Here is a 24844-nt window from a genome sequence, read left to right on the forward strand (position 1 = left end):
TGGGGTACTGTCACTAGCTATTGTTTTCTAACAGTGGATCATAAGCCACTTTTATGTTAAGAAATGAAAAGGTATAGCTTAGGGTTAGACCAGGGCTTACTCCCCTCTTTCTCCCTGTCTCTTCTGTAAGGAGAAAGCTGTGGGGGAACCAGAAGGGAGTTGTCCTGCTTTCCCCATAGAGCTGAGGCCACTTAGCCGCCAGCCAGCTTAGATACCCTTCTAAGTGTTCCCCTGAGGCCGGGCGCACCCCTGGATCCCTGCACTGAGCCTTCCCAAGATGTCCTGCACACCCCTGGCTCCCTCCACTGAGCCTTCCCATGATGCCCTGCACAGCCCTGGATCTCTGCACTGAGCCTTCCCAAGATGCCCTGCACACCCCTGGCTCCCTCCACTGAGCCTTCCCATGATGCCCTGCGCACCCCTGGCTCCCTCCACTGAGCCTTCCCATGATGCCCTGCGCACCCCTGGCTCCCTCCACTGAGCCTTCCCATGATGCCCCGCACAGCCCTGGATCTCTGCACTGAGCCTTCCCATGATGCCCCGCACAGCCCTGGATCTCTGCACTGAGCCTTCCCAAGATGCCCTGCACACCCCTGGCTCCCTCCACTGAGCCTTCCCATGATGCCCTGCGCACCCCTGGCTCCCTCCACTGAGCCTTCCCATGATGCCCTGCGCACCCCTGGCTCCCTCCACTGAGCCTTCCCATGATGCCCCGCACAGCCCTGGATCTCTGCACTGAGCCTTCCCATGATGCCCTGCACAGCCCTGGGTCTCTACACTGAGCCTTCCCAAGATGCCCTGCGCACCCCTAGCTCCCTCCACTGAGCCTTCCCATGAGGCCCTGCACACAGTATTCCCATGATACCCTGCACATCACTCTATGCCTGCACTTCCTTCCACTTGGTTTCCATGTTCTCTGTTCATTGAACCGCCTGGGAGGTCTCATCACCACATGTACCCTCAGCACATGGCTGGTTGACCATGTGGGGTTTTGTATGTGTCTGTGGGGGGTGAGGAGCGAGAAAAGAAACAAGGGCTCTAGTTAGGAGCCCGGAAAGAGAGGAGATGACCATGATTTGAACCCAAGAGGCCAGGAGGGAGAGCAGAGGGGATACAAGACTTTTATTTTTCATTCATTCAGCCAACAGGTTCAACCAGCCAGCCACACTCTGAGCTTCTCTGTGCCTTGCTCACTGGCTCCCCCGCGCCCTTAGAATGAAAGGAACCATTTCACTCAGGCTGCAGGGCGCTGTGTGATCTGGTCTCCTCTTACGGCTCCATAAGCCTCATGCCTCACACCTGCCTGCTCCTCATCTGCCCTGCTCCCCGCAGGGCCCATTCAGCACCCAGAACCCACCTTCCTCCTTCCCTCCCAAGGCTTTCCAACAGACTGTTCCCCTCCACCTGCAGCGTAGTTCACTGATCCTTGAGGGCTCAGCTTAAACGTCCCTCTCCCTAGAGAGCGCCCCTGATCTCAGAGTCCCCCGACCCGCACCTGCGTTGACCTTTCTCTGCAGAGTTTATTCCCTTTCTGGCACTTATCACAACTCATGCACTTATGAACTTGCTTACCGTTTGTCTCCGACCCCAGCCCCCAGGAAAATGTGAAGGTAGGGACACTGCCTTGTTCTCTGTGGCACCCCCGGGCCTGACACGTAACCAATAACTAATCAGGACATATTTACCAAATTAACTTCTGAATGAGGAATGGCTCAAGTGGGTCCCACTTTGGTCTGGGAAGGTTTACGCGGTGACACGTGAGCCCGGGTCCCAGGCCTCTAATAGCTCCCATCGGTATAGCTTGCACACTGCCATGAGGCAGGCGGTCACGGGGGAGGGGACTGCCCCGCTCGCCACATTCCTGTCACCAGCCTGCCATATGGAGCAGTGAGAAAAAATGCAGTTTTTATACATGACTTCTTACCCGCATCAATAATGCAGGGAGAGGCCATGGCTAAGTTGGGGAGGTACAAAGGAATACCGGCAGCAGCTCTGGGTAAAGGCCCACCAGAGCCAAGATAACCCTCACGCACCCTCTGCCAGTGTGGGATTCAACAAGGAACGTAGCATCCTCTCTCTGAAGCGCACAAAGCCGTGTTCCTGGCAGTGTCACCTTCAGTGGTATGGCAGGGGTCATAATACGAGTGAGATGCAGTCGGGCCATGCGGCAGAGAGTCAAGCCCAAAACTGTCAAGAATGAATTCATCTACTTCGAATGGCCTGCTCTCCTATTTCTTCACCAAGGGCATATTGCACTGTGTGTGTCTGTAGGGGAACTTTGGGGGAGCGGTCTCATTCCCAGTCTACTGGTCGCCTAACTAGCAGGATAATATTTTTTTCAAATACATTTGATTATACTCATCAGCTTGTAATAAAAAATAATTTGAAATAGTGCAGAAGTGAAAGAAAATTAGTGGCACCAGTGTTCAATTGTGGAGAACACGGGTCTTGAGTGACAGTAGGGATCCAGGAAAGCTTTTCTGACTTTTGAAGAGTCTCCAGAAATTTCTTCTAAGTCGTTCATTCTCAAAGTATGGTTGATCCTAGACCGGCAGCCATCACCTGAGAGCTTGTTAGAAACACAGGTTCTCCAGCCCCACTCCAGACGTGCTAAGCCAGAATCTCTGTAAGTGATGGCGCCCGGCAGTCTGTGTTTAACAGGCGCTCTGGATGAGTCTGGTGCTCGTTCAAGTTCAAGAACCTCTGTTCTATGTTAAACCAAAAGTACTGGAAGAGGATTCTTTCGCTACCTAAGTTTTCTGGCAGATATTCTTAAGTCTTCCTCTAGATAAGTAGGCATCAAGACAAGCTCTTATCTCAGACATTCAAATGCAGATCGAAAATTTAACCATCTGTTGGTTAATACCAAAAATGTTACTTTATTTTGCTTAAGCAGAGTTTTCAAGGAAACAGTTGTGTACTCTCTAGTTGACAAGCGAAAAACTGTAGGTCAGTGAAGTTTTGTCTATAAAATAAACACACACACACACACGTGTGTGTGTGTGTGTGTGTGTGTGTATCTTTCACAGATAAAACTACAGTAACCTTCAGTTGTTTTTTTTTTTAACCACTGTCCTTCTCAGAGTCACCCCAGGCTCCGAAGTTATCCTGTGTCCTCCTAGCCACAGACCCTCCTACTTCTACAAACACTTCCCTTCCCAGCAGTAAATGGGAAAGTAATCTAAAGTAATGCCGAATAATGTGAATGATGATGGGCAGCGTCCTCCTGCCAGAAGAAAATGTGTTTTTAGAAAGGACCTTGCTACCCAAATGAATCCTGATTTTCAGAAATCTGGAGGAAGTAGGTTTGATCAGGGACTTCTTTGTGAAGATGAGTCATTTAGCTGTCACCATAATGACAGTTCATGATTTACAGACCCCACTTCTGGGGGACATTCAGGCTGCAGGACTTGATCTAACTGTATCTGTCAATTAAACGACATCATTGGCCAATCGTAAATAATTCTCTTAGGACATATCTCTAGTTCTTTTGTCAGATGATCAGCATTTTTAGAGGTTCTTATTAAGTGTTCCCAAATTACCCCCCAAATAAACCTCTCTGTGTAACACCCAACACCTCTCCTCACCCCCACTCCCATACTCACTGGGTATTAAGAAGAGTCTCACTTTTTTTTTCCTCTTTTTTTCTTTTTGCCTATTTGATAGCAGAGAGCAGCGGGAGAGGAGAATGGAATCTCATTTGTAACTTTCATTCTGACATCAGTCTCAAGGTATAAAAATCCCTCTAGGACAGTGGTTCTCGAATGTGAACAGGCATCAGAATCACCTGGAAGGCTTGTCCAAACACTAGGTCCTGTGCATCACCCTTCGGTTTTAGATGCTGCTGGTCTGCGTACCACCCTTTGAGAACCACTGCTCTAGGAGATAACGTAGGTAATTACATGTAGGTGGGTGGGTGAGTGATTGGATGGATGGAAGGAAAGCGGGGAAGGAAGGACAGGATGTGAAGGAAAGAGGGGCATTTAGGGGATATACCTTTTCAGTTTCACTAATGCCAAATTGTTTTTCATCATCATGGCAGAGAGATTCTTGTTGCTGTACGTCCCTATCGACACTTGGTACTGTCTGAATTCTTAACTTTTCCAATGTAATTTATATGGAGAGGTAGCTCACTATGGTTTAAATTTGCTTTTCCCTAATCATTAATGAAGTTGAGCACATACCCTCAGTATCCTCAGGGGACTAGTTTCAGAAGCCCTTGCAGATACCCAAATCCGTAGGGGCAGAAGTCCCTTATATAAAATGGTGTAGTAAAGTGAATATAGTCAGCTGTTCATACCCCTAGATGTGAATCCCACAAATACAGGGAGATGACTGTATTTTTTTTCATATGTACATTCATCATATTTGAGTTTCTTTTTCTGTGTATGAAGTCCCTGTTCAGGCTTTCCCCAGTTCTCTGTTGGATTTTGCATCTTTTTCACCTGGTTTGTAGGATTTTTTAAAACATAGTCCGGATACGAATCCCTCAGTAGTTATACACGTTTTCCCCCAGTTTGTAACTTATCTTTCCCATCTCTTTAGGATGTCTTCCAATGAACCGAATCCCTTAATTGAATGTTGTCAAATATATCAGTCTTTTCTTACAGTTTGTGCTTTTAGTCTCTGTTGGGAAACATGATCTCTACCTTGAAGTCACAGAACTACTCACCTGTTTTCTTCTAAAAATTTAATATAAATATTGCCTTTCACAGTACCTTTTTATATATGGTGGAAGGCTGGAGTCCAGCTTCATTTTTTTAACATGGATTTTCCAGTACCACTTGGAGAAAAGCCTATCTCTTCCCCATCAAGGGGCGATACCAGCTTCCCTGTGTGGTCAGGACTGTTTCTGGCCTTTCTGTTCTGCTCCCTTTCTTCCCTCTGCACCAGTATTGCACTTAGAGCATCTGTTATATCCTGCTGTAGTTATGCAGTATTTCTTGGTCCCTGATAGAGCAGGGCCCTTCCCAGAGCCACCTTGGTGCATTCTTCTTGGCTGTTCATGGCGCTCTTATCATTCGTGGACTTGGGATGTTCAGCTTGTCAGGGTAACATATGGGTAGTGTTCTTTTTCTCAAAGTGGCTGGGAGATTTACAAGTCTTCATTGTAGCAGTGTTTTCAATTACATATATCTTTGATATTTTTAAATTTATTCAATATTTAATAAAATAAAAATATTCATAAAAGACCCAAGAAGAAATAACTCATTTTAAAACCTCCCCTTTCCCCCAATTCTGAAGGAAAGTAAATCACACATAGTAAGGGGGGGTGGGGAGGAGTTGATAAGCTATAAGATCTTTAAAAAGTATAGAATACTACTTTATATTTTTCTTCACATATAGCATTCTTCATTCCATAAAAGAATCCTCTCAAACCATAACATTTGTTGTAACAGAAAAGAAGACATCCATAAGACTACAGTCAGAGCTGGCGTCTTTATAAACACATTTCCTATGAGTTTGCATGTTTTTATGTAAAGAAGTCTTTGGCAAAAATGTTGTCTTTTTTGTGAGCAAACAATGCGTAAACTAAATAATGCAGACACCTACTATTCAGAGCATTAAACCAACGAAACCAGTTAATTTGTCAGACATTTAGGAAGATAACAGTTTCCTCCCTGTGTTAAGCAGTTTACCATAGAATTACCAGACATGTTCCTGTTCTACCCCATGTGACAATTAATTATTCCCCTCCCCTGCCCAAAGTGTCAGTGGTTGTCGCACATAACATTCAAAGTGACGTGCATTTTAATAAAAGAAAACTCCAAAGGATAGGAACCAATTTCCCTCTATGAGGCAGCTGCTCACTATTTGGGGAGTTGGAAAAACCTAGAGAGAAATAAGTATCCCTCATAACAATATTCCTTGTGGCATCAGGAGGTGAAAAGCAGCGGATGTTTCCCCCCCAGAATCATAGTAGTCTTTTACATCCGGGATTCCGTACCTTTTTATCTAGTTACGAAATGCCCGGCATGAGTAACTTGTGTTGCACACCCTCTCCATGTTAGATACCAGCGACCCTGTGCTGCACTTACCTGCATATATTGATGTGTTCCCATTTGGAATAATTCCTTAGCAAGGGGTGCCTCTCTTGCCCCCGTACTGGCATTTTCTCCTTTTTAGTTCTCGATCTAGCAACTTTGTAAGCCTAAGATTTGTAGGGTAGGGCTAGGTCTCTGGAAACTTTGCAGGAATTGAAGTTTGAGTTGTTTGGCATGTCTGTCTCATCTCTCCCACCCCGACGAAGTTTCTCTTCAAGGTCTGCCATGGAGTGGAACCTGGGAGCTTGTGGCTGTTCCCCTAAGACTGAAGGAAGGGGGGCAAATCAGTGTGAGAGTTAGTGCATCTCTTTTTTCTCAGTTGGCTCTGAGGTTTCAGAACCAATTCTATTCCCTATCCAACCAAAGTTAAGAAATGTCCAGACAAAGGAGGAAGCAATTCCAGCATCGTATTATTTATCCTTGAATGACTAGTGAAGGCCCAAGGACAATATATTCTCATGATTTGGGGGTTTATGCTTATCAGCATACAATAAATAATAATAATAGCAATGATAAATAACTGAGTGTTATTTGCTGTGCACGTGATTTATATACATGTGTCATATACGTGTAATTCTCACACAGCCCCTTAAAGTCCAGGTACTATTGTTAGTTCCATTTTACAGATGAGACAACTGAGAGTTAGTGAGGGAAGCTGACTAACTTGCCTGGGATCACGTGGCTGGTGAGAGGGAGAGCAGTTATCCTAGCGCAGGACTGCCTGACTCAAGCAGAGACCTGACTGTGGGCAGATCCCCTCACTCCTTCCTCCCACACACACTCAGAGGTCCCTCCGTGGTCCTGGTAACGTGCTAAATATCAGGCATTGCAATGGAAAGCAAAGTCCCTGCCCTGTGGGGCTGACATTTGTGGGGAGAAGGGGGGAGGGGGTCCGAAATTAAATCTTACACCAGTGAGTGTAAGGTAAACTGCAAAGGAATATGGGTCAACTACAAAAGCATCGTAGAAAGGCTTAACCAAGAACCTGTGCATGGTTTTGTCCTCTTTTAAATGGAGGTAGGTCTACAGCTTTGGAGGTTATATGATGTTATCAGTGTGATACCGCCTTCAGGTGGAAGTTCATCTTATTGTTTGATTAAGGCAGGAGAGGGATTCCACCTGCAGCTTACCCCAGTTGAGAGTCACCTTCTAGTGGTCCTACGGACAGCATGTATTGAGTGCCTACTGTGTTCTCTGGGCCACATGCTGAGAGAAAGACTGAAAACAACCCCTGTGCTCACAGCATTCATGGCCTAGTTGAGAAGACAAACCAGAGACCTCGTTTTACTCAGAGTTGATGTATAAAAGGGGGAAACTCAGGGCCGTGCCGTGGAGTAACTTTGTGCTGTGGAAAGTTCTCTGAGCCTCTCTGAACCTTAGACTCTTCCTCTGAAGCACAGGAATACAAACTCCCCCTCTTCCTAGGGTGTTGGGAGTGTGCAAGTGAGCTCTGATATGTTCGAGTGTATGTACGGCCCGATATTGCACTGAACACTGTTATATATTGTCAAACAAGCCGATCTGTGGGGACCGAGGGAGAAAGCTGGCATTTCTAGAGGAGACGGGGGCAGCCAGGTCTCCAAAATTGGGTCAAAGAGGATCATCGTTATGGGTCGTGAGTCTCCGGGGGAGTGCGTAAAGCGCCGCGAATGGAATCCAGAAAGGCCAGCTTCTGGCCATCACTGGGTACCACTGTAGCTAAGTCATTTCTGTTAAAGCAACAGTGGAGAAGAGGGCTTTCAAGAGATGTCTGTAAGGCCAGGTCTTCCCCAAAATAATATGCAGAGGTGGAATGACGCTGTATGTTTGGAGGAAATGCTCAGATTTGGTCATTTGTTCAATAGGTTATTTTTTGAACGCCTGCCGTGTGCCCCGTCGGGACAGCCACCGACGATGCTGCAGTGGTTGCAGAGGTAACTAAACAGGTTGCGGTCCTCACATTCTCACCACTCAGAGAGGGAGGGAGACGTCGCCAAGTTGCCTCTCAGGTGAAGTCACACCTGTGACCAGCACTGTGGGTGGCCACTACCAAGCACTCGGGGCACTTGTAATGGGGATTAGGACTCAATCATGGTGGCCAGGCTGGCTTCCTGACCTGTGAATAGTCACGGGTCCCCAGACAGAGGCTCTGGGGCAGAAAGAGTCCTGGATTCTAGGAGAAGCGTATCATTACTTTCATGTGCACATGTCCCATATATGCTTCGGTATCCAGAGAGGGCTTTGTTTCCAGCATGCTATGCAAACTTTGACACTTACTCGTTGAGCTACAGCCGATGAAAACACTTTTGAACGAATAAAAGGGCTGTGTAGGTGGTGGTGTGACTGTATGACATATATTTAAAAGAAGAAATGTTTTGACATTAACTATCTCCCTGCTAGCGAAGGGGATGAGGGAACATAAGTTGTCCAACTGTAGATTTTGAAAACAGGGAACTATATTCAATATCCTGTAATAAACCATAATGGAAAAGAGTATGAAAAGGTAAATCACCTATACTTCAATTAAAAAAAAATTATTGCCTAAAATTAAAAAAAGAATATGAAAAAATATATATATACACACACATACATCTATAACTGAATCACTTTGCCATACACTTGAAACTAACACAACATTGTAAATTAACTATACTTCAATTAAAAAAATTTTTTTAAATATGTATTTAGACTTATACATTCATATCAATAAAAAGGAGCCTATATTATTCCCAGATAGAGTTTGTATGCAAAGCCTAGGATAGCAGTTAGCACAGGTATTCAGCCAGAAGTTTCCTCTGGACACACACAGCGAATGTTACCACTGCCAAGCTTGTTTTTCAGTGAGCTCATCCGACAGGCACGATGAAATGAGGTCAAAGAGAAGTTTCCAGAGCTTCAGACTCTCGGTTTCTAACTCAACTAAGAAAAGGTTTTAAAAAGGAAAAATCCCTGACCCAAACCAAGGCAGAGGGGGAAAAAAACTGCTGTTGCCTAAAGCAACTAAAGAGAAACACAGTGTTTCCACGGCTGCCCTCTACCGCTGCGCGTGTTGGGGAATCATATTTTTGCCGCCAGCGGTCTTATTTCTTGTTCTCACACCCACGCACCATTTTGCTGAAACATAGCTGCAAGTGAATTTCCACCCATCTGGGCACACTTGCTAACTATACTGAAGCATCCAAACTGCAAATATCAACCCCAGCCATCTCCCTCTCCCCTGTGATAACTTTACTCTTCAAAAATATTATTCCATTCTTTTTCCGGCCTTGTGTATGACATAATCAAAATCATGTACACACACTTGCCTCTCTCTGTCTCTGTCTCTGTCTCTGTCTCTCTCTCTCTCTCTCTCTCTCTCTCTCTCTCTCTGGAAAACCCCTACATTTCCTCATATTCTAATTGCATTGTCAAGTGTTTTGTTTGGTTCATTAATTCCTTCCCAGATGATTTGCTCCTGGTAGGTTTCTAGCAAGTTCTACCCATGTCTAATAAATCATCTTAGAAAACGCTGCAGGTTCTTCTCCGTCCTAGAGACTAGAGTCCTGCACCCCTGCAAGCGGTTTTATTCTCCTTCCTCTCACAAGATTATCCTCTTCAGCTTCATTATTAAAGCTCTCGAACCATCCAATAGCAGAAGAGAGATTGCAGAATGGCTCGCTTCCCTGCAACATACTCAGGGTTGTTTTGTCATCTAAACAAAGTTTCTCCAGGTGGCTGCAGGCAAGGGGTCCGTCTCCTCTCTGTCCCCTGCTGGACCTGAGAGTCAGGGGGATGACTGAAAGGACCTGCTACCCTGATGGGATGCTTCCATATAACCAAAATGGAGAGCAAGAAAATGAAATCAAGAGGTTTTAAGTGAGTATCCGGAGGATGTGAAAGGATTTAGGGACACAGGTCTTGCTCCCAGGATGTGACTGAATTGTTGGAGCAGGGGATTATGGGATTGTGTCTAGAAAGGCTGTAAGGCATAGGCCAGGTGTTGGGTAATCAGAAATAATCAAGGAGGCCCTCAGGGGCCACTGAGATTCATCCTACATTAAAAGTCATCATCATCACCTAGAGTAATGCCCTCATTTAATTTACAGGTGAGGAAACTGAGGCCCAGAAAGGACCCGTGGTTTCTTTTGACAAAAAGTATAATATTTTGCTTACTTTATCTTCTTGGTTCCCAGCATTTATCAATGACAAGACTCATGCGTATGTGATTTAGTACTTTTAACCCAGTTCATATTTTCTACAAATATCTTTAATTTTATTTTTTATTTTTGTTCAGATCAACAAACTTATCATGGGCCTCCTATGTGCTAGGTGTTCTGTGCGGTTGAAATATGCAATTATTCTGCCATTCTTCTTTCCCAGAGTTTAATCACCAAAAAAGCGAGGATCAATTATTATAATGTGGTCGTAGTTTAAGCCCTTCGGTGCCTGTGAAGTCAAGAGGCAGAGTCATTTTATTTCCTATTTCAGAGGTGATAAATATCCTAGAATGTCATCATTATTCTTTTCGTGCCATTTGTAAATCACATTTATAAATCTTTGAGAAAGAAGTACCAACTTAAGTTTATTCTTGATTCATAAAGGTTCTAAATCTTCCCAGTTTCTGTTTCTTCCACCGTAGATGTCTCCAGAGTTGGTTATTCCCACTCATTTTCATTGGTTCTTCTTTCACAGCCAATATTTCCAGAAATCTGCATTAATTTCTCACAGCAGCCACGAGGTAATTGCATATCTCAGTGGAGATAACGTAGGATTTACACAATCTATTGATGTCAAGTTGTTCCTGGGCTCTGGTTGCAGGGAGGGGTCTCAGCAAAGTATGACTGTTTTGGCAATCCAGGAAAGATGTGTCCGGATTCATGACTGCATGTAAACACTCCTAAATGGAGTAGTCATACATATTACAGATGAAATGTGAGCTGGTAGGATGAAGTGTTTTTCCTTTTGGAAATGTTATTCAAATTTAGAAATACATCTCAACCCAGCAGAAAAGAGGCAAATATTTTCTCCTCTAACCTGAATTTCCTTAACAAATTGAACAGTAATTTGCAATTAAAACTATAGAATCTTTCCAAAGTTGAGGACAGACACAAGGTTAGCTTTTGTGCTGTAATTATGTCAACTAGGTAAGCAGTGAAATGGCACCCCTCCCCCAGTTACGCAGCATCACTCTGCAAAATGATTCTGTTAGCATAAAATATGGACTCATGTTCCCCACTCTGAGAACACTTGCACAACAAGGGCTGTCCCAAAAAAACAGAACAAAACCAAAACCAAAGCCAAAACAAGGGCTGTCCTGCCAAACTGCAGGCTTCAATTCTGCAATTTTTCCTTCCCTTCTTAGTTCTCCCTGTGGGAAGATTAGGAAATTTTTCATAATGAAAATGCCCACAGTTAGCTATCATAATACCACTTTGAACTGCTGATGTCCAGTAAAGGTCAAAACTAAAAATCCAAAAATTCTTGTCAGTGGACACGGTGTGCATTTTTAATACTAAAACACCAATAATGTGGGACAGTTTACGTGAAGGAACAAGAGTTTTAGGAGCAAGTGGGTGGAGCTCCCCTTTTTGAAGCTGGGGAGTATGTGTCCCGTTTGGCAGAGAGAATTGTTGAGATTCGAGATTGAGTAGCTTTTTTAATCAATCAGCAAGATAAACCGTTCTTCCTCTTCTAATCTAACCTCCTTATGGTTTTCCGGCAAAAGGGTGGAGATACAGAATTCCAGAGTCTTAGGGAGCAAAGTCTCCAGCAATAACTAGGAGCTTCGGTCGGGGCAGGACGCTCTCATCGTCCACGTGAACTTGTGAGGAAGGCACCCCAAGAAGGAGCAGGGACTTAGGACCCCGCCCATTACAGAGAGCCTGTAGGCAGGAAGTAACCCAGTAGCAGAACCATCCAAATTATCAAGAAACCCAGGACCTGCCTAGGTCCCTATTCAGCTCAAAGGTTTTGAGATTTGGAGCTTGCGTTTGTTTTGGCTTGATGGTCACACCTCAACAGGTAGTTTACTTTTGCAAAGAATGCTATATTTGGAGTTAGTAGTTCGGGGGAGCTTGAACTTGGTCTCCTGTTTAATAGCTATGGAACCCTTAGGCAAGTCACTTACCCTCTTGAGTCTCAACTTCCTGTGAAAATGGAAAGAACTCCCCTGGTGGTTGGGAGGGCTCCACTTCCCAAATATCTCTTTGGTCTGCTTGCGCCACTCAGTCACCTCGTTCCTAGCCTCTAACAGTCCATTCTTCACACAGCAGCCAGATGCTACGATCATGTTTCTAAGATGTAAACCTGAACACGTAGCCTTTGAGTCCTGTCACCTCTCCACCCCCCCCACCCCACCCCACCCCCACTTAAATCATCTCAGGACCAAAGTCCTATCTGTAGCCTCTGAGGGTCAACATAGTCTGCCCCCGCCCACCCCTCTAGTCTCATCACATAAGCATCTCTGTTCCACCTATCCTGATCCTCTTGTACCAGGTTTCGTCCAGCCTCAGGGCCTTTGCACATGCGGCTCCCTCTGTCTGCAATAATCTCTCCTCTCTTCCTCTCCACATAAATCCTGGTTATTCTTCTGATTTGTCCTCAACATCTCTTCCTCAGAGGAGCCCCCTCTTCCCAACACCTGCCCCCTTAACCCTGCCAGGTTCTCTTTCCTTCCCTCAGTTATGGGATTATTAGCATCTGTCTCCTTACCCAGACTATGAACTGCTTGGGGCAGCTCCCATTTCTGGTTTTGCCCACTGATGCACTGGGGTTTCAGTAGGGGTATTGGGCACATAGTCATTCTCGGGTTTTATTATTCATGCGCTGATTGCACATGAATAAGTGAATGTACAGTGCCTAAGCCTCGTGTATGGTACATAGAAAATACTCAGAAGTGTTAGACATTATTTGTTCAAAGAATCAAGTAGCTTTGGTCTTTGGAGGACATTTCGAATTCCAGCCCTGCTTTCTAGTTTTCCCCTGATGTGGAACTTTTAAAAATGCTTTTTAGGAAATTGGAGGTATTTGAGAAGATACAGCATAATTTATTTAGAAAGGTGATTATGGACAAGCCAACTAATGATTACTTCTATATGAGGACAGAAGAAAAACTAGCCCTTCTCTAAACATTCAGGGGTAGTTTTATTTTCATACTGACACCAGGCCCTTCTCAACTGATTTTTTTCAACCACTAAGACGACATTTAATTTTTACGGCATTTTCTTCAAGGATCTTCCACAGTCATTTTAACAGACGTTTTACTAATCGGTCTGTAGACCACTAAATGAACTAGTTGGTGATGCAGGAGCCAAAATTAGTTTCCATCTAAGTGATACACATCATTATGTTATTTCTTTGGATAGAAAACCGACAACAAACAAACAAGATTCCAAATCACTGTTGAGGTTACACAAATCCTTGAGAGCCCGGAAATTCTATTTAAAGTGAATCAACTTTAGCTTTGATTTTCTTTCTGGAGTTCATTGGTTTGTTGCCTGACCTTCGTGTTCTTTAGAGATAGTTAGGAAATTTCATAATCTTGTTAAAAGCAGCAAATAAAGTGCAGGTCATTCAGGCCAGTAAGCATTTTTCAAAATTAGCTCTCTTGGCCTGACTCCTCTTTAAGATTCAAAGGGTTCAGAAACTCTGAGGCTACTTATTTCATTACTGCTCAAGAATGTTCTTTTTTAACAAAAGACTACGTTTGCCCTAATTGGACTGTTTTAAATGGTGTTCCGTTGCCAGAGCTTCACAACATGCCTTGGGACATGGACGTTCGTAGGACAGACATGCTAAAATCTGATGAGACAACTTAGTGAGAAAAGAATTTAGAGAAAAGATAGATGCCCCTCTGCTCTGAGCTTCTCTGCAATTAAGTGGGAAGGGATGGGTTAGTGAATATCATTAAATGGGGTACCATCACCACCATGAGTTCCTGGGAAAGGTGAGGTGGCTGAGCCCACCTGGTTCGGCGTGGAGGAGCCCACCCATCCCCACCAAGGCATGTCCAGTGAATGTCCTCCTTTGACGAGGATCTTTGTTCTTCCCACTTGAGCGTATGTTCCTTGTCTAGGGCCCACCCCTCTCTCTTTCTGATGACGCTGTTTCATCCCAGTTTCATCCCACCATCCCTTCTTGGGGTCAGTATAATCAGCCGTTAACACTTCCCTTCGCTTCAGGGCTGAGGTTGGGTCATAGCACTCCAGCTGTGCCGCCCAGTGGTTAGAGCATGCACTTGCAGTTGGGCAGGCCTTCTTCAAATCCCATCTCTACTGCTCATGAGAGGCACATCTTTTAGGAAGCTGCCAGCACTCCTCGGGCTTTTATTTCCTGGTCTGTAAAAGCAGAGGTAATACCACTCACCTCACCATTGACCTTCTCACTGTGAAATGGGATGAAATTGTCCGCGTGAAGCACTCAGCACAGCACCTGGCACAGAGCAAACACTGAGTGCTTGGAGTTCAGGGTATCACATCCTTGAGATGGATGCCAGGATCCAGAAAAGGCTTTCTTTCCACATAAATGAGTGAAACGTAAAATCTGTTTTATGGGTATTCTTATGTGATTTATTTGCAGTTAAGTTTTTACTGAAATTTGACAGCTGGAATTTTTAGGAACCACATGTGGACCAGTATCTCCTGTAAAAGTGGTGACTACGAGCCAGACTCCCTTCTAAGCCCTTTGCAACAAATCTTTACAACTCCATTTATAGATAAGGCACAGGGAGAGGCACGTAGTTTGTCCAGGTTTGTAGGGTTATAACAACAGCTAACATTGGGCACTGTGCTAAGATCTTTGTCTCAAAACCCTGAGAGGAAAATACTTTAATATCCGCCATTTCCAACTGGGGACACTGAGGCACAGGGGTAGAATGATTTACCCAAAGTCACACGTCTGGTAAACGGAGCAGGGATTCAGACCCCTGTGTGTCTCACCCCAGAGCCCCGACAGTGTTCATTCTTTACCCAGTGTTACTGGGCCTTGGTTACCACTTTATCAGTGCCTGGCACATGTTGGGTTCCCCAGTAATTCTACAAATGAGCAAGGACAACAGATAGCTAAAGTTTATTGAGCCCTCACTCTGTGCAGGGCCATACACCCTAATTACTTTCTCTGCACAGCCTAATTAATTCTAACACCGCCCAATGATATAGGTCCTGCTGTAAACCCATTTCACTGGTAAGAAAACTGAGGCACCGAGAGGTTAACTTGCCCAAGATGCTACAGCACGTAAGTGACACAGCCTACATTGAAGCCGAGGCATTCAGCCCTAGGGCTGGAGCTTTCAACCTTCACCGTGGACCCTCATCACATGTAAAACTCCTGCCTGTTCTTGCCCGTCTTCATGCAGTATCCGTTAGAAGACCCTCCTCACTTGAAACTTAAATGACTGTGGTGACATAAAACATCACTAAACATTGATGTAAATCCTGTGTGACAACAATTCTGTTGATGGAAGAATCTTCCTACATGTCCCTTCCTCTAATGGTCAGAGACCTGAGGGTAGGAATTTTATTCTAGCCAGCCCTCTAGTCTTTGAGGAAATCAACTAACAAATTTAAGTTTGTACAAGAGATTTATGAGACCAGTATGAAGTTTATATACCAAGGAGATGGAAATGACATAAAATGGTTTTCTTAAGGCTTTGCTGTGATGCTTGCAAAAACCTGGCCACGCTTTCTTCCTTCTATGTGTGGCTATATTTGCTGTTACCGTAGGAGATCATGCCAATATGGATGGTTAAATGCAGTAAACTTGACGTGTAGGAAGAAGCGTGAACCCTTCTGAACTAAGCGTGCGTCTCCCAACTCAAGGTGAAAGCCACCAGCATCCTTAGCGGAAGGTCTTCAGGTGCACAAACACTCTCTGTGCCTCTTGATTTCATCCCCGTTAAATGGTGATGATAGTAGCACCTCCCTCGTGGGAAGACTATGTGAGTTAACGTATACAAAGTGCTTAGACCAAGTCTTCGTCTGGCACAGCAGGGTGCCGTCCCCCTGTTGGCTGTATCACGACTGACGTGTCAGAGACTCCAGCATTTGGCCTCACGTATCCTGTTCACTCATTAGGTACCAAGGTGAACGATGCCGCACAGAGAGCTTTCTCAGAGTGCTCAACCTGGATGCACTCAGGGAGGACCCCTGTTGACAACCCTCCTGGCGAGGGGTGAGGTAGCTGAGCACCCAGCAGTCCCCTCCATGTGTCCAGGACTCAAGTGTAAATGCCCGTAGGCCAGGCCATCGCGCGCTTCCACTACACCCGACTCCAGAGCTGGGCGGCCGAGCGGGCCCAAGGCCAACCCTTCTGGCTTTCACTGTGACTTAGACAAGGGCCCCCCTTCCCCTGGGTGGACACACCTGTAGCCCACCCATCCTCCTCGCCTCCCGGCCTGGGCACGTTGCTCACGGTTGAGTCTGCGCCGCTGCTGGAAAGGGGAGTACGGATGGGGAGGAGAGAGCATGGTCCGAGAAAGAGAAAGAAGCAATTACCCATTTTCTGATTTTTCGATGAGGTCTGTCAATTTGGTATTTCTTGTTTCTTTCCTCTCCATTGGGGATCAAGGTTCCTTTTTGACTTCCAGTGGCTCCACTTTGTCACCTGCAAGTTCAGAACCCAGGGACTTCAGGAGAGCTTAGCTAGGGCTGCCTTGTTTCTTCACAAACACTCCAAGACCTCTCTGGGCCTCATGTATTTCATTCTCCAAAAGAGCAGAGGGTACTTTCCTTGATACCACTTTGATCGTATCAAGAAATGGAACAGGAGACATTTTAAGATTGAAAGTGCTCCTCACGAAATATGTATGTATGTAACCAAATACGACACACGTTTTATTCTTGTTTGGAATCTGCCAGTTATAAAAATGGACACATAATCAGGTTTGTGTTCATCTTAGCTATGAACATAAGATCAGAGCAGAAAATGCTTTTGTTTCCAGAGTAGGAAAGACCATGAAATGCCAACAAACGTGCGCGAGAGGAACATGACAGTCTACAGACGCGTGAATAGGTCACTCAGGTGATAAATTATTTGCGAGGCTGCTACATGCCAGCTGCTGTGTTGAGCTCCGGGTGTCCTATAGTGAACAAAACACACAGTTCTTGCCCTTGTGGAACTTAGGGCCCCATGAGAAAATATCAGCAATCGACCGAAAATCAAATAACTACGTAATTACACATCTCAAAACAGCTGTGAAGGGTGTGATCCCATCTGACTCAGCGACATCTCCTTGTGGGAATGTCCTCCAGCATCACTAGTCCGCAGGTAGAAACGGGGAGGCAGGTGGTTGGCCGGAAAGATAGGCCAGGGCTTTTCAGATGAGTCAGAAGGAATAAGAGAGGGGCAGGGATGGTTGAAGACATTTGCAAGCACATCCCCCAGGGATGAACAGCGCTGAACCCTTGGAATGTGAAGGACCGTATTTAACTGACTTGTAACATGAAACCAATCCCTCCTCCAGAAGAATTAAATACATACCTGGAAAAGACACTCGAGTTTCAAAGAACTTAAGGGACCTAGACTGTAGAGAGATTCAGCTGTAGAAACACCTTGTTTCCAAGTACTCACCACTGGGCTTTCCTATAATATGTTGGGCTGCTTCTTTAAATTACCACCTTTAAGATGAGGTTAAAGTATGCATGTTCATTTTAAGATGCAAAATGGTTCAAGTACACTGTAGTTTAACGGACCTCTGTAACCTATCGCTCACAATGGGATTTCGGGGTGATGAAATCAAGGCTTCCAAAAGGAGATAAGCAAGATTTTGTTGATGAAGATAGGATTTTGACCTGAGAAGAAAGCATCTTGTAATAGTGTGGGACTAATACTTTTTAATCTGAGTACATCTATGATTTTTAGCCTCTTTCTTTAAGACGTGTCATCTCTTTTATCACTCGGAGGCTGGTAGCCAGGTATATTCTATATTTAGGGGGGAAAAAAAAACAGTAAAGCATTTTGAAACATGATAGGCTTAAGTTTGACAGAAGGAAGACTCCTCTAATAGGAAAATTACCCAGGCTATACTTTCATCCACGCAGGGCGCTCAGAATATAATGAGGGGATCTTCCCGTTGAAGAAATACCAAACCTAGGAAAATAACATCAGGACACATTTAGAAATTACCATGGACAAACCTCACTGCAGTCCTTACTGCAAACCAAATGCACCCATACAGATGTAAGTTCTACTACATCGGAACCGAGGTCTCTGTGAGTGTAGTCTCCTTGTTCATACCGTCTTGAAAGTGAGTACTTTGCACAGAAACATATTAATTTGAACACCATTTGTTCACTAAGACCCATATTCCTTCTTAACTGCCATAATACCTCTATTTTAGATAAGTTGGCCTTCCCTTTATCAAGCCCCAGAGCAGACTATAAATTCGAAATAAATTAAGGCAGACAGGAGTTTCCTGAATGAAAAAAATTTTTTAATCCAACCTAAATCAGAGCTTGAAACCTTTTACTTTTCTGTATGTAGTTTATTATCGTCTATTGCTTCCAGTGGAATCTAAGTTTTAATTAGTTTGACAACATAGGTGTGATATTTTACAGAATGCAATCACTGCCCCTGTATTTAATTAAATGAACCCTATAAAAGTGGGGTTTTAGCCCGGGGCGTAATTTATAGTAGGCTGAATTGAAAACTGCATTAGCACTTTATACTGGGGTCGTTTGCACATGTAATAGAAATCGAGGTGATTGTGATAAGCTGATCCTCAGAAACCAAATGTCTTCCCATAAATAGAAACGTATTGTCTAATTTAGAGAGAATATGCTATGTCTTTTCCAAATATATCTTAAAATACCCCGAAATGCTTACAATTATGTTGTAGGGAACTTTGAAAGCTTTCTGGCTCCTGTTTTGAAAGGTGATTTTAAAAAGCGTATGACAGTAGTTTCACCAATGGAATTTCTAGGTAGACCGTGAAAACCAAGACTCTTTCTAGGTCGTGAGCTTAATTAGCGTTCCAGCGTGTGTAGATTCTGTCTTCCTCGGCCAGATCCAACCCCTCATTAGATGCCACGGTGAAATGCTACCCACAATGCATTTCATGTGACCATTTCTTAAGTGGCTTGCACATCCTGTGGCCTCATTTTTCCCCAAGAAATTCTTCTAAGTGGTATCCCATCAGCCAAGAGGGGAACAGGTCTCCCTGAGTAACCTCAGAAAATACTTGGTGAATGAGTGAAAGATGGACAGCTGGGTTATCAATGAAATGTACCCCCATGTGGAAAAACCTACCAGCTTTGCGTTCGTTCTCAGGACCGTGGAAAACATACTCACGGGCACCTCACGCAAAGAGCCGCAGTCATGCTACCCAGGCTTAAATGCAACCGGAAGGGAATCCTTCCATGCCCTCAGCATCTTGTCCCTGGAGATCGTATACTAAAGGACCTCTTGAAGGTTCCTTAGTGTCCTGTCATATTTGCAGCAGTGATGTTTGCCCTGAGATAAAGCAATTGGATTTTCACCCTAATTGCACCTACATCCCAGGGGACCATCCAGAGCCTTAGGTGAATAACTTAAGCATTTAATTTATAATAAAGTTTGCCATCAGCATTTTTTCTTCCAAAACATTCAATTTACTTGGTTTTAGAGCTGCATAAACTGTTTTAAAAGCAATCTGCTCAATTGGGCGAGTTAATGATATTTAATTTGACTGGGCCAAACGTCACGGGATGAACATTGCGCCTGTAATTGCAGCCATCATCACCGCCGTCTTGTGTAATGTACATGTAATGCTAATCCCGGGAATAAAGGTTGTCATTCTCGGTTGGCTGACGGCGTGCACTGGGCTCATCACCTCGCTAAGTCTCTCAGTGATGTGATTCCAAGATGACAGGGTAATAAGTGTTATGTGCACAAGGTAATTCCAAACAAATTTGGCCGCAAAAATGGATTGTCTAGGAGAGTAAGTTCCTGCCTTGTCTCATCATCTTTTAAGAGAATGTAATGATGCCTAAAATACCTTGTCAAGAAGCTTGTGTGGCAGGGGTCAAATCCTGTAAGATTTATCCATTGCACTGCCCGCTCCAGAGAACCCCAACCTGCGGACTGAAAATATCAATATGTATGTTGGTAGCTCAGGAACGTTTGGGCTGGGAACTTCCCTGAAAAATAAAGAAGCGTCTCAGTATACAAGTGTCTCTTAAGACTACCTAACTAGACTGCATTTTGCTTCTTTGATTTGCGGACTCTTGTCTCCTGGGAAAATGTGACTGTTCTGGGGTAGGATCCCCATTAGCACTGGTATCTTAGTAAATTCTTATGATGTGCATGCTAGGCTGTAAAGTAGATTATCTCATTAAACTTTATAATAATCCTAAGAGGCATGACACTATAATTACATTTATTTTGCACATGAGGAAACCGAGACTCAGAGGGAAATAAATGGTCCAAAGCGACAGTCCAGATTCTAACCCCGGTCTGATTCCACGGTTTCAGCCCCTGGGCACTGCAGCCCTGAACCGTAAGAAAGGAGTGGGTCGCCTGGCTTGTGGAGCGGCATATTTGAGCTGTGTTTGATTAACATATACACGGCACCGGGCTCCTGAAATTGTTCCCTCAGGTTTAATGGTCAGAGCTGCCTTTCGGTGGGACCCAGCCGTGAGCGGGTCTGGTGGGGGATGAGAGGGCGCTTCACAGTCGCCGACCAAGTTCCTGGCCTCCCTTGGGATTTGCCACCTCCTATCTGTCTGCATCTTAGGCCCTAGGGATGTTATGGGTACTGTTGCATCAATGCCGTTTAATAATACCCAAAGTCAGAGAGATTCGGAAAAGCTTGCCTGCGTTTGTAATCATGTGCGCCCAGACACAGGGCAGCTCTTTGCCCCCGAGAATCTTCTTAGCTTAGACTGATGCAGACAAGTCCGTCCTTTAATTTTTTTAGGTACCATTTAAGCATCTGCTTAGTGGTTCTAGCATTGGTTTAGAACACCTATACAAGAAAGCAATAGTTGCCATCACTTTTCTGTAATAAAAAAATAAGCTGAGTAAAATATACTCCTAATCAGAAAAGCATCTTCACTCATTGTTTTATACACATCAGAGGAATGTCTATAGGAACAAATAACTACATTCCTGTCTAACTTTACAGTACATCTGTGCAATACCTATACCTATTGGGGTGTTTTGGGCTGCAGGGAGTTAAAATACAAGTGAAAATGGCCTAAAGTATAAGGATTGTGTTATCAGATATGACAAGAAGTTTGGGGTTAAGAGGTTCTGAGCTTGGTCGGTTCATTTGCTCAGTGATAATCATCAAGAGACCCCAATTCTCTATTTCTCTGCTCTGCATCCCTTAGTGTGTTAACCTGGCCTCAGAGACCCAGCTCCATGTCTAAGCAAAAGGAACCAGACCTCCACAATGGGCTAAAGCCAATTAAACCCACATCTCAAGTCTCCCCCAGAGGGAGTGCTCTCTGATCTGGTGGAAAGGAAACAAAGTCCAAGCTCTTTCAGCAGAGAGGAAGCAGGAGGAACAAGGAAGGATGCTTTTTATCAGGCAGCTGACCTTTCCGCTGAGGTATTTGCAAGACCTAATTATGTGGATAAAACGTAAAGACTCCTAGGACGGATTTTTTTTTTTTTTTTTAAAGACACAATCGGAAGACTCCCTTAGAAGAAAGTCCCATGCTCAGTCCCGTTTGGCAAAAGGCCAACTTGCAGACCCATTCAAAAGTCTTACTGTGAGTTCACTGTGGGTAGAACTACCTTTAGCACAAGCCATCCCCAGCATGGCGAGCTGGCATTGGCCAAAGCAATATCTCCTCAGGGTGCTGTCTACGGCATTCATTTAATCCAGGGAGAAATTTACTATTGCATCATAAATTCGTAGATGATTTGACTCCCGGTGTCACGCATTAATGGAAAATACGACTCAGACAGTTCGGCCTTGGAGCGAATTTCACAGCACTCCAACTTGGGCTTCAGTCCCCCGCCCTCACCTCATCCCCAAGCCCTGAGAGTTCTAGGCTCCGAGCAGGGAAGGGGTCGAGGTGCTCAACTGGTTTGCAAAGCTAGAGAGAATTCCTTCACGTCCTTTCATTCTGTCCTCCAAGGAGGAAGAGTGAAGACGGCCGTGGTGTTAAATCCTGGGGTTTCCAGTCGTCCAGGGTGAGGGATGGTAAGAGTTTGACGGTTCAGCCATTCAGTTATTTACTGGTGCACCGGAGTCATTTTGCAGCCCACAGTTCCTGCTCTGCCGAACTCGCTCATGATGATAGTAAATTACTTAAGTGGACTGGATCCAAATCATTAATAATCTCCACTGGCGATTCATTTGGGCTTCATTACAAGGGAAGAATCTGACATCTATCCCTCAACCCAACAGTTGTTTGCAAGGCACTCCAACCTAGAGTTCTTGCCCCTGTAGGGCCAGAGTGAAAGCACTTAGGGAAAAAACAGAAAAACTGCTGCATAATCGGTATTCATGTTCTGCTTGGCAAAGAGAAACCGAAGTGCTCTACCTCAGAGGACAGACCTAATCGTCAGTGTGCTGTGAAGTACACGATGCTAAGGTGGGGCATGTCGATGCCAGACTAGAAAAGGTTCAGTGTTGGTTTTGGCGTTTACAAATAAATGACATGAGTTTGTCAGTGGTGCTGTCCAGAGAAGATCTGAGAAGCCAAGGAACTTCTGCAAACATATATTCTGCCGAATATGATTCCTATACCATCATTTTATATTTGCCTTTAAGCAGTATACCAACCACTTGGGGGATGACATCAGAATATTTCAGAACCTGATAACTCTCGTGTGAGTGCAATCATTAGACATCACCTAGCTATCGGAACACAATGTCGTAGTCCTTTGCTGTGGGGAATGGGACGGGGAGGGTAAAGGAAATAGTCGAGCTTCCATGTTGCTTGGAATAACTTCATTTTCTAGACATAAGGTTCTGGCTTCTATTTCCTCTTGTGTAAGCTGTTCTAAAGATAGCCGTGTTCAGTTAGTTTGGATTCTATCGTTGGAAAGAATCCTGGATGCAGCATCCAAAGTTCTGACCCATCAGTAACTAGCAAGGTCATCTCATGCAGTTTATTTGTGGCTATAAGGGGAGGGAGATGAACATACTTTTGGTCTTGCCAGCTTCCCATGACTGTGATGACGGACGTGTTAAGAGGCATCTTCATTTAAGTCACGTGGTAGACAGTGGGCGCTCGGTAAGTGTAGACATTGAGGATGCAGCAGTAGCAAAGGACTGTGCACAGTGGGAAACGACACAGCAATGAAGCTAGCTGCTGCTTCCCAAACATGGGCCAAAATGTCAGGTCATTTGAGTTCCTCCTTGATACTTGCCATATCTACCTGTGACCTGTATTATCACTTACTCAATATTCTCATTGACTTCTTAAGGAAAAGCAAAGGCATTCATTTAAGACGGAAATGTCATATCGCTTCCATAAAAGGGAGACTAATCTCACCTGACAGGAACTGGGAAAATACACACCATTAAAACAGAACAATATAATTAATTTCCAGGTAGCTAGTATGGCCCGATAGAGGCTGTGAGCCTGAGACTGCTCATTTCTCTCACAGGCAAGATGAGGAGGGGATGAAATTATGTTAAAGACACTCCAGTAGGAAGCCAGGCCTTCCCTGCCGTGAGATTTATGATTTCATGCCCGATCTGCACACCTCCAAACCTACCCCCTTCCCACCAGGCATTACTGGGGAAACCTGAAACAGAGCAGTGAAGTCCCCGGACACCCGCACGTTTTTCTTTTAGCTACTTACACATGAAAACCGTCTTTCTGGCTTCTGCTTAATTCTAATCCTCTCCCCCTCTACTGTTTTTCGACAGGTCAACGGCAAAGACTTATCCCGAGCAACTCATGACCAGGCTGTGGAAGCCTTCAAGACAGCTAAGGAGCCCATCGTTGTCCAGGTGTTGAGGCGAACGCCACGGACCAAAATGTTCACGCCTCCGTCAGAGTCACAGATGGTGGACACGGGAACCCAAACGGACATCACCTTTGAGCACATCATGGCCCTCACCAAGATGTCCTCGCCCACCCCACCTGTGCTGGATCCCTATCTCTTGCCCGAGGAGTAAGTCACATGATAATGAATCTTAAATGTGTTAAGTGTGGTACAGAAGTACAGAGAAGTTGGTTTCTTCCCTTCCATGTGGTGAAAACAATGAACACATCTTAACAGTTTTCCTCCAAGTTGCCCACGTTTCACTTTATTGTTTATAGAGGTAATAAATTGAATCCTGCTCAAAACCGCTCCGACATATTAATTACTTTGTTATAACCCTGGAGCGGAGTTATTCAAATTATATTCGAAGAACAAAATTACTTACAAATGTCATAAAAGTTGTTTCCGAATAAAATTTAATCACCGCAAATGGCAGTGGGAAGGTTTGGTAGTTATCACTAGAGGGAATGCTGATGGTTCTTTTAAAGAGACAACAAAGCAAGTTGTGAGGGTAAAGAGAGCCCAGGAGGTTGTGCCTTCTGGTTTCTTGGGTCTCATTTCAAACCTGGATCCATGAAGTAAATTCACACATGCCTCATATAAGCACTGCAGTTACCGATTAAATAACAGCTGTGATCCAACACATCACGTAAATTACTTTACACACGACTCTCCTCTTACCTTACTTACTGCCAGAGATATCAGGTAGTTCAGAGGCTTCGAGTTGGACAAACCTAATCTCTAGCTGTGTAACTTGGGTAGTTTATTTCCCTGGGCCTTATTTCCCCTCTATTAAAATGGGATGACAATAATAGTACCCATTTCTTAGGATTGTTGAAGGATTAAATGAAATAATGCGTGGCAAGTTCTCAGCATGGCGTATGGTAAGCACTGGATAAATGATAGTGGTGATCACT

The 24844-nt window shown here is 44.5% G+C and overlaps 1 protein-coding gene across 2 annotated transcripts in view; it reads left to right on the forward strand.

The window, feature by feature from the left end:
- Positions 1–24844, forward strand: part of PDZRN3 (PDZ domain containing ring finger 3) — a 245388-nt gene that overhangs the window by 193724 nt on the left and 26820 nt on the right. For both annotated transcript variants that reach the window (XM_082346167.1, XM_082346168.1), the window contains one exon: positions 23809–24056. In XM_082346167.1, the coding sequence (XP_082202293.1) occupies positions 23809–24056 (248 nt within the window). The remainder of the gene's footprint in view (positions 1–23808; positions 24057–24844) is intronic.

The sequence above is a fragment of the Balaenoptera borealis genome (genome assembly GCF_965194805.1).
Source record: "Balaenoptera borealis genome assembly, chromosome: 12".
NCBI lineage: Eukaryota > Metazoa > Chordata > Mammalia > Artiodactyla > Balaenopteridae > Balaenoptera > Balaenoptera borealis.